The sequence below is a fragment of the Salvia splendens genome, chromosome 11, assembly GCF_004379255.2.
Source record: "Salvia splendens isolate huo1 chromosome 11, SspV2, whole genome shotgun sequence".
NCBI lineage: Eukaryota > Viridiplantae > Streptophyta > Magnoliopsida > Lamiales > Lamiaceae > Salvia > Salvia splendens.
Window position 1 is genome coordinate 7,381,103 of NC_056042.1, and position 10,176 is coordinate 7,391,278.

Here is a 10,176-nt window from a genome sequence, read left to right on the forward strand (position 1 = left end):
TTTATATATTTAAAAAGTGTTGAAGATAAACTTAGAAATGTAATGGGCAGAGCTGCAACTGGCAGGCCGATGCAATTTGATGCTAGCCTTCATAGGCGATGGACCACTCTCTCTCAGTGCCTCCACATCTCATCATATCATATCCCCTCTCTCTCTCTCTCTCACACACACACACACACACACACTATAGAAATAGTACTTGTATAGATTAACAAGGATGTGCAATATTTGATGATAATAGATAGTAGTATTTTATTTTGCTCTTTCTTTCTTTCTTTTTTTTTGTGTAGACGTGGTTGGATGGAATATGTTCTTCTGATTTCATAAACTGAAATATGTATTGACCTCAATCCACTTTCTATGTAGTTATCAATTAATTTGGTTGATTGAGCAATTCTTGATCTTGGTGCATGCTTAGTCTTTTTTAATTTGCGTGTTTGAAGCTTTTATTTGGATTGATTGGATCGAAATTCTATATGTGAAGACCCATGAAATAAATTCATTGAATTTGTTTGGGGACGATTACATATGACAAGGAAGTTTCTGAATCCTTGATATTTCAGTTTCATCTACCATTGGATTGATCATGAATTCATGATGGATTACACGTATTAAGGGATTCACTTCATTTTTAGCCTATTTATAATTCATGCCCCTTTATACGCTATATATATAGATTAGTTTCATACTTGTATAGAGAGAACCCTCCTTATCTAATTATTTTTCTTTTATCCCAAAATCTGAATATAATGGAGGCTAAGGAGAACATGTGTGTGATGTGACTAGAAGAAAGAATTTGGAAATGAATTTTAAAGACGAAATCAATCAGAGTCCTACTTTATCCAGTGTACCCATCCTTATTAAAATTAAATCATTAATTTACTATTAAATAACATTAAACATTTAATTAATTACGTAACCAATCTTAATTGTAAATGAGCTCGATATAGAGAATACCATACCGATTCTGTCATGCTTGCCATTGAGGATGGGCTGACCCATTAACAAACTGTCAGGCCCAATAACAAATACGGATCACAAGAGCCCATTACCAATCGTACTATATTTTAATTTTCAAATGATTAGATATTTTAGGATTGATTATGTGCTGCTACCCAAATGTATTTGAAATTTGAAATGTATTTATATTGAAAATTTTTTAATTATGAGATAATCAATTCGAACCAAGTAGAAACACTAATAAAATAATTATTACAACAAAATTATATCCTAAATAATTGAAAATCGGGAAATATAAAATGAGGAAGAATAGAAACAGGAAATGATGAGGGGGAGAGGGTTTTAGAGAAAGCGATTGTATTTGAGTTAGGGTTTAGTGAGAAGAGGAGAGTGTAGAGGCTGAACGCGAAAGACAAAAATTGAAATCAATGGATTCGTTCTCGTCGCCGTCAAGCGGATCACCTCCAAAATTATCAACGGATGACATCATGACTCAGCTTAGGACTCAGCTTGAGCAGGCTTATGCCGAAGAATTTCTTGAGGTATCTCTCCGTTACCATATTTTATTCCTTCTTCTATTGTCTCTTAATATTCCTGAATCATCCATTGAATTGTTCGCCCTTCATTCGTATACTTTCGGCGATTCAATTTCGACTAATTTGTTGGTAATTGCTGAGTTTTCCGCCCCGTACTGAGGATTTGAAGGGGCTCTTATTCAGATGGGAATAATACATTTGAAATCCGCCTAGTCATAGTGTGAAAATTTTACTTTATTCCTTTTTTTGCCGATGAATAATTCCACTTAATGTGCCTAATGTGTCCTTTCAGAGATAACAGATAATGATAAAAGAGGGGTTGCATTTTCATGTTTGATTTTGTGTTTAAGCATGTGGTTATGAATGTATCTCTCATGTTTGTTCATAATTTGTTGCATGAATTTGGTTAAACCTTTAATTACACAATTTCTAGGCTGCCAAACATATATGTTTGGTCAGGAGTTTGGCTAGACATGCCTGATTGGCTTTAATCAGTGATTTCTTTATAGCTTGAAATAGATGTAAATATTTGTATTTTGGTCTTCAATCAATTGACAGAAATAAATGCAATTTCTTGGCATATCTAGTTTGTTTCTGGTGGGTGAAAGTTTTGTTATGTTTCTTAGATATTCTTTGTTTTTATCCCAAGCCTAAGTTGTCTTTGGATGAGTTGAGTGAACTTAGTTTCTGCTAATGTAAAAAAGAGAAGGCCTTGATTATATTCATCCATTTAGCAATTAGCACCACCTTTAAAATGATATGTTACCATGTTAAAGGTAACATTCGAACAAGGATAAGGTTCTGTTAGATGGAGTCAGCAGACTAGTCCAAGGATCTACTTGATAGTTGATACTGCTTTGGTGTTTCAGATTGAATCATTATCATTGATAACTTAAAGATTCATTGAGGACATCTATTTCTGATACAATCACCCATTAAGGATGTTCATGGATGAACTATGTAAACGGGATCAGAAGATATGAACCAGACAAAGGTTTCTGTCTTGCTCTGATACCAAAACCTGGTTACAAATTCTGAAACTAAGGCCTATTTATAGGCACAACAAGTCCTAGACCTATTTGAAAAAAATAACATAAATATAAATCTAATCTAGAAAGGAAATCAAGTTGTACACTAACTGAAGATAAACTAAAGAGAAAACTCTTCTTAGCATACTACACCCTCGAACCTCTCGAGATTAGATTAGGATTGTGACTCATGTGCATTTGCTTTCGTGTGCTCAGTATAACTTCTTTGTGTAATTGCCATGTAGACTGTTCGAGGAAAGTGCTTTGACAAGTGTATCACGAAACCTGGCAGTAGCTTGAGTGGGAGTGAGAGCAGTTGCATCTCCAGGTGCATAGATCGTTACATGGAGGCCACTGGTATCATTGGCAAAGCCTTGTTTAACCAACGCCATTGAGTCTCAACATTTTATTTTACTTTAATTCTATTGGATATTACCTTAATGAAAACCATTGCATTATCCGACAATGATTGTTTTTAGACTTGTACTCCTTTTTATTATTTCCATATCAATTTCTTCAGCAATAGGTTGTATCCAGTGCTTTTTGGAATCGAATAACAATGAATGGCAGAAGCTTGTAATGCTGCCTAAATTTACACTATTGCTTATCCAAACAATGCCTATGGTTATTCTTATGTTCCCATTTGATCTAAAGTATGACTGCTTAAAAGTTTTTTCTTATTGTTTTGCTTATAGCTCAATTTTGTCAAAGGAAATATGGAAATCCTGAACTGGAATATTTATGCAGTGCAGTTGAAAGAACTCCAACCACAAATCCCTAGAAACGATTTGAAGTTAGTACAGATACTAGAGTAAATGTAACATATTTTTCCCAGTTGTGTAGCAAAAGTTGAATAAATCTTCACAATAAAGGTGTTCAAATGAAGTATTTCATAAAGAGAATAGTAAAATATGGGGTGAGAATTACACAACATATTTGTTTTACGGAACAAAGCATGAAAATAAACTGTTAGTTGAGCTAAGCTACAGTTCCCTTGGAATGTAACCAAATATTATCACCCAAAAAAACAACACAATAAAACAAAACTATATAAAAAAAACAAGTTGTGTATTTCTCCTTTGAATTCATTCAGTTCCTCAAGGTTTGCATGATGTACTCAGCATAGAGGTCCCTACACGGTCAGCACATACAGATTTGAAGGGATGGAAATTAAGAAGCTACTTCCTATTTACAAAGATGAATATTTGAATGTCTACAATATGCAAAAACTTACATGGAGTGCTGGATGGCTTCTACAGCAGTATCTGAAGGCAAAAACTCATCAACTGCTACCTCCTTGTTCTCATTCTTCTTATCTAATTACTAATTAAGAAATTGCACTGTATATGCCGAAATAATCTTCAGTAATAAAATGGAACTGCAAGCATATGAAAGGATACAGTCTTCAAAGAATCGCCGAATTTCAGCAAGACGGTGAGGTGGGAGCTGGCTGATGTCGGTGTAGTGGCGATACTCAGGGTCATCAGCACATACTGCAATGATCTTGTCATCTTTCTCTCCCTATCCAGACGAAGAAATTTAGCAGTGTACGTTTTGTGATAAATAGAAACAATGCATTTCATTCTGCTGACTACCTGATCAATCATAGGCATAAGGCCTATGGCCCGGGCTCGCAGGAAACAACCAGGAACTACAGGTTCCTGCAAGGGAGAACAATTACTAAAATGTCGGAACAGTCACACAGATTCATATAACAAGATTGGTAATCCTGAAACTATGCCCGGTGTATTGAACAGTTAGGGGTTATTAACTTTGAGACGAGGGCTCCGTAGAAATATATAGGATTAAGAATTTACGGGATGACATGATCAAACAAAATCTCAAAATTATTCAGATTAGCATAACTTCCTTTACCTATCTAAGCTATCAGTATCACTAAAAGCAAACACACTCCTACAATTTGAATACTTGATAAAATTGTTTACCTGCATAATGACTAAGACATCCATAGGGTCGTTGTCTTCACATAGAGTTCGAGGAATGAAACCGTAATTATGAGGATAGACTACCGATGAATACAGTATACGATCAACCTGCAGGGTAATGATTGAAACAATAAATTCAAAATTTATTGGTCTGGGTAACATTAATGTTCCCATAACCAAATCATATGCACTAGTTCCATAAAGACTATATCATAATCATACCTTGATGAGACCAGTTTTCTTGTCAAGCTCATATTTCACTTTACTTCCTTTTGGGATCTCAATCACCTGACATGCACAAGTAACTCAATTTCCCAAGCAAGCAAAGAACTCCAAAATGGAAAGGCTTCTTTAGCCAACAATGATAGAAAAATAGTAAGTTGCTTGAGCATAAAAAGCATCATAGATTTTCCACATACTGTTAACAAGTTACATGAGGCTAATATTATGGTAACCAAAGCATGTGTGATTAGCTTTGAAACGCTCGATATGCTAACACATTTGGAAATATAAAGTCTCAAAACTATCAAATTAGTCAGATATATAGATACAGATATATGCAATGTTTCAAACTGAGGGCCTCAAAGTATCCAACAAATAAAAGCATATTTATAGTGCCCCGAGATGCAGTTGAACAATTAATCTCATACTCCAGTATTTGAAATGATAAGAGACTTGATTTTGAGATTGAACTATATCTCATACTTCTCAACAAGGATAAAGATTACATACAACATTAATAATTTCTGGTGCTCCAGGTCCTGCAAAATAATGCAAACATAAGGTTAATCACAACTTTGCGCCATCATCGTAAAGACCTATCAACGAAAATAGTCCAAATTATTCAATTACCAATCTCAAGATCATGCCAGGGGTGAGCAGCAACTGATCTCCGTGACAAAGACGAGAGGATCCTCTCATTCAACTTTGGAGTTGTCTTCTTTTTAACTGAGTACTCGGTTCCAGTTTGGTAGCTCATATTTTACTGGATCAAAGCAAGAAATGAGACATCAGCCACCTTTGAACTAATACTCATTTCACACAACAGAAATCTCCCAAACTATATGCTCCTATAACATAATCAGAAAACATAAAACGGTAGCATCACAGCTTGAAATACTACATCTGAACAAATTAATCACACATAAAACATAAATTCAAAAAAAAATGTCAGAGCGGGAAACATCTTTTTTCGGTACAGATCCGATGCGTGTAAACGTACAAGACAGTAAAACAAAATCGATTCAGAAAGAGATCACAAATCACAGAGCTTACGGAAAATCAATGTAACAAATCTATATGGATGATGTACACGGAGATCGGCTAGGTAAATAGGGACACCGACACGGAAGCATAAATTCCGAGAAGGAAAATGAACTGAAAAGGAAAAAGGTATAAGCATACCTGGGTCAGAAGATGAAGGAGACTAGAAATTGAGATGAAGCTGCGAAAATCCAAAGAATAGTTAGAGGAGTTTATATAGAAAAGGGGGTTGGTAGTGTAGTCAACTCATTTCAGCATAAATATTTATAATGGGTTCTCACTTCTAACGAAGCATAGATTTTATATTCTCTTTAATAATTTGTGAATGTTCATTATATAACAACACCATCGGTTAATATTTCCAAATTTTATATTATTTGGTTGTTTACGTGTTTTTGTGAGCTGGAGAAAGGAGATTAGTATGGAGACTTAGGTTAACGATACAATAATTAAAAAAATGGCATATATTCATAGAATATTTGGATCTTAGATATGGTAAGTTTTTTTCTTAAATCTAATTAATAAAGTTTCACATTTAAGACGAGTAATGGTTTTACATTGGGTAGGTGCACATAATCATAATTTGAAGACAAATCCTTCAAAAGAGACAAAAGGGTGATGCGAACCCAAGTACTCAACACCGAGTGCAACAACTCTCGACGATTGTAGATCGATTGGGGCCCAAGGACGAAGGACATGAGCGAGACGAATGCCCAGAGTCAAAACCGAGAGCTTGGGCCAAGGAGGCAACAGGGAGTGCCACCTGGCCGGGTGTGCGGGTTGCACACCATAGCCAACCACCCTACCAATGCTAAACGAAGGGTGTTTCGCATTCAAGTTTCACCATCTCAACAAAGATGCTTGACCCTCAATGAATAAAACTGTGGGGAAAGCAAATCATGTGAAGGGACTATATGAAGAACAAAGCAACAGAAATAAAATGAAAATGGATAATGATCCATAACATGAATACTGTTCAGGAACTACAATGTTTCAACTAGTCAAACCGATGACTAAATCACAGGGCCTGCTCTCGTTCTATCTGAATTGTTACATGACTTATGTTGTATTCCCGCTTGATGTAGTCAATGACTTTGTCCAGAACCATGTCAGCATCGGCTTCAGGTTTAACTTTGACATGGCAAGCTAATAAAACTTTCCCCACAGTAATTGCCCAGATATGCAGTTCATGAATAGCAACAACCTCATCCATCTCACAAAGACCATTCTCAAGTTTAGTGGCATCGATCTCTCGGGGCGTGCTCTCCATGAGAACCTCAAGAATATTCCGGAGCATCCTAATTGTGGTTCCCAACACAATTACAGAGAAAATGAGTGTGCAGATAAGATCAATGATTTTCCACTCAGGTTTATACCAGATAATAGCTCCACCAATCATGACACCAACACTCTGTATGGAATCTCCAAGGACATGAAGGTAAGCACCCTGAATATTTATATTTCGGGGCTTCTTCTTTTGTTGTCCACCTTCCACCTTATTGTTGTCCTCGCTTGATTTGATAAGCAAAGGCTCGCTAATATCCTCACCTTGTGCATGATGATGTTCATCGTGCCTGTGATGCTCTTGTGTTGAACAATCATACCTGGTGACTGTAACCCCATGGCTATGTGTGTGGTCATCCCGCGAACCATGATCATGATCCTCGTGTCCATGATGGTCATGGGCTGGAACATGCTCGTGAACATGTCCATGTCCACCATGATCATGGGAATGTCCATGTCCATGTCCATGATCATGACCCAGCAGGACAGCCATGATAATATTCACAAGCAGTCCGAAAGCAGACACCAGAAACATCAAAAAACCTTGAACTTCTCCTGTCTCTTGTATGAGTCGCACAATAGCTTCATAGACTAGTATCCCAGTAAGAAGCCATATCAATTGAATTGAGACCAGTGCACCCAGTATCTCTATCCTAAAAAATCCATATGACTGGCGTGGAGTAGCTTCCCATCCCGCAGCCCACAATGAAAACAAAGATATAGCAAAGGAAGCTACATCTGATAACAAATGAGCTGCGTCAGTCAGTATTGCTAGACTATTGGCTTCAATACCCCCAGCAACTTCCACACTCATAAAGATGACACACAGGACAACCGCAATCAAAAGTTTCCTCATCGAGGCAGAACGTTCTTGTGCATCCTTAGAGCTCGTCTTGGCATCAGAGAATCCACATGCTGCACCCTCACAACCCTTGCTTCCGCCAGAGACCCTATCTGTAGTTGGTGCATCAGTACAAATCTCAACGATATGCCCTTCCAAGGAACTTTGTGCCTCCATCTAAACACAGGCAAGTTTCATCAGTCAATCATCACATAAATTAATATAGTTACCAAGAGTTTCTTGAGAAGTGATCATCAAGTGAAAAATCATGATCAGGGATAAACCAGTATACCTCTGATCAAAATAGCTCCAACACAATTAAGACTTAGAGCCACGAGATGGTAAAGCTTAGAAATAACAAATTTGTAACAGACAGCAGAAGCTTGAAATCTGTGTAAATTTTGGTTTTAAATGACCACATTCCACAATTGACATGCCAGCTAAATTATATTATGAAGATGTACCATTGGCTTTGTGGTTGGTTAAAAACAAAGATGAAACCAAAAACCCAAAATTTGAAGTTTAAAGTCCTGTGAACCAAACTGTGTATTTAAAACCGGACTCCAAAGTTTTTCAGGTATTTAGAATATGTGTTCTCTACAATATACAAAGCATGGAATGAAACTGGCATCCTACTTCAACGAAAAAATGCGTAGGAACTAGGAAATGGTCCCAATAGCTTGATAAAAGTCAAGCTATAAGACATTAAAAAAGAGAGGAAGAGAATAGCTGCTTCTGTGCTAAATTAGGACTGCGATAGAAACTCATGTATAATACATGAGAACTGAGATTTCCACTTAAACTAAACAATACCATAAGTTAAGAATAAATGCATTGTAATTATTATACAACCATAGCAGCATAAAACTCAGAATATGCGCTTCAACAAAATATACAAGATCTTGAAAGTGATGCCTCAGAAAACTAAAACTGTATACAATGAGGTGCAGACATACATATAAATCCCTTCTGGAAACTCAGAAACTATAAGAAGTGACATTAGTTGACATACGGATTTGAGAGATGAGAACAGAGCTTATGTCGATTAGAGAGTCTCAGCTTGAAGAGGCGCTGGTGACAACAAGAAATCTAAATCCAATAACACAACTCAAGTTCCATCATCCAAACCAAGCCAAACAGAGCACTGAACAATAAATTAAATATCAAAGTAAATTTTAGGCAGGCATACTTATAATTCTTAACCAGACCATCATTATCCATCAAGTTAGATGGAATAAAAGAATTTCGGAACATATGTAACGCAATACGCATGTATATACGCGAAGGATCACATCAGATTCCACCGTTGGAAGCCGAAGCAACACTAGAGAAATGTGAGCAAAAATAAACTCGGAATATAACCGAACAGGTATCAGACGCCAATCAACACAAATGACATAGCGCGTAAGAAGATATGATGCAAAAGAAGGAAGTAATTCAAGTAATATTTGAAATATTGTTTTAAAAAATGGCGGTATGAAATTATTTAAAGGTGAATCCAGAAATTTACCTTTACGAGATACGATTTGTAGGAAAAGTATCAGGTTTGCTGCGAGTCCTAGGGCGTGAATACAGAGCGGAGCTGTATCAACAGCGCGCAGAGAGAGAGAGGTAGTGAAGGAGAAGTTGATTTGAGTAGGGGAAAGAATCTGTTATTATTGGAAGAGGAGAGGCCTGGCCTGGCCTGGGAACTTGATTGTATTGGAATGGGCTTTGGCTTTGGCTTTGGCAGGCAGGGCAGCACCTATTAATTTCCATACACCTACATTTATTTTACTTTTATTTATTCTTATTTTTAGTATTTGGATATGATTCCATTTCATATTATAGCATCTGTGAATATGCTACACATTGCTCTTTTGGGATTGGTTTCCATAAAGTGTGGGGACCCCTTTATTTTATGCAACGTCAAATATTTCCATTTTCTGATATTTCTTCTCTTTAGCGTCAGTTGGATTTTCTCAGTGTCCACTAATTTATGAATTTTATGCACCTACCAGTCAGAGACTCAGACACAAACAAACAATGGGGCGCCCTAAGGCGCGCCACGTCAGCAGTTTTATCCTCCTACCTCCTCATCTGCAGTGGGGCGCCCTAAGGTGCGCCCTATGGCGCGCCACATCATCATTTTATTGTTTTGTTTAATTAATTTAACTGTTTTCAAATAACAAGTAACGAGTAAATAAAAAACGGTCTAAATAACAAACGGCGAAATTTTAATAAAAAAAAAGTTACATCATTGAACTAATAAAAAAAAAACTAAGTCGGACCAATTCCCAACTTTCGACGCAGCTCATCGAGTAACGCCCGGAGATATT

The 10,176-nt window shown here is 36.7% G+C and overlaps 3 protein-coding genes across 4 annotated transcripts; 1 reads left to right on the forward strand and 2 right to left on the reverse strand.

Moving 5' to 3' along the window:
* Positions 1–1,208: 1,208 nt before the first annotated feature.
* LOC121755919 (mitochondrial import inner membrane translocase subunit Tim13-like) lies at positions 1,209–3,137 on the forward strand. Its single transcript, XM_042151364.1, has 2 exons — positions 1,209–1,502; positions 2,770–3,137. Exons 1-2 carry the CDS (start codon positions 1,389–1,391, stop codon positions 2,917–2,919), a joined length of 264 nt encoding a protein of 87 aa, XP_042007298.1. The 5' UTR covers positions 1,209–1,388; the 3' UTR covers positions 2,920–3,137.
* Positions 3,138–3,397: 260 nt separating this feature from the next.
* Positions 3,398–6,029, reverse strand: LOC121755916 (soluble inorganic pyrophosphatase 1-like). Of its 2 annotated transcripts, none has more exons than XM_042151362.1 (9): positions 5,875–6,029; positions 5,323–5,455; positions 5,203–5,231; positions 4,693–4,758; positions 4,471–4,578; positions 4,120–4,185; positions 3,925–4,045; positions 3,759–3,840; positions 3,398–3,656 (listed from the first exon to the last, which is right to left on the reverse strand). In XM_042151362.1, the coding sequence occupies exons 2-9, from the start codon at positions 5,447–5,449 to the stop codon at positions 3,614–3,616; spliced, it is 642 nt and encodes a 213-aa protein (XP_042007296.1). In that variant the 5' UTR covers positions 5,450–5,455; positions 5,875–6,029; the 3' UTR covers positions 3,398–3,613. The 2 variants fall into 2 exon arrangements, with proteins under 2 accessions (XP_042007296.1, XP_042007295.1); XM_042151361.1 differs by having other exon boundaries at positions 5,746–5,947.
* A 640-nt stretch (positions 6,030–6,669) lies between these two features.
* On the reverse strand, positions 6,670–9,598 carry LOC121755909 (metal tolerance protein 1-like). The gene is made up of 2 exons (XM_042151352.1): positions 9,369–9,598; positions 6,670–8,035 (listed from the first exon to the last, which is right to left on the reverse strand). Exon 2 carries the CDS (start codon positions 8,033–8,035, stop codon positions 6,752–6,754), a length of 1,284 nt encoding a protein of 427 aa, XP_042007286.1. The 5' UTR covers positions 9,369–9,598; the 3' UTR covers positions 6,670–6,751.
* Positions 9,599–10,176: the final 578 nt, after the last annotated feature.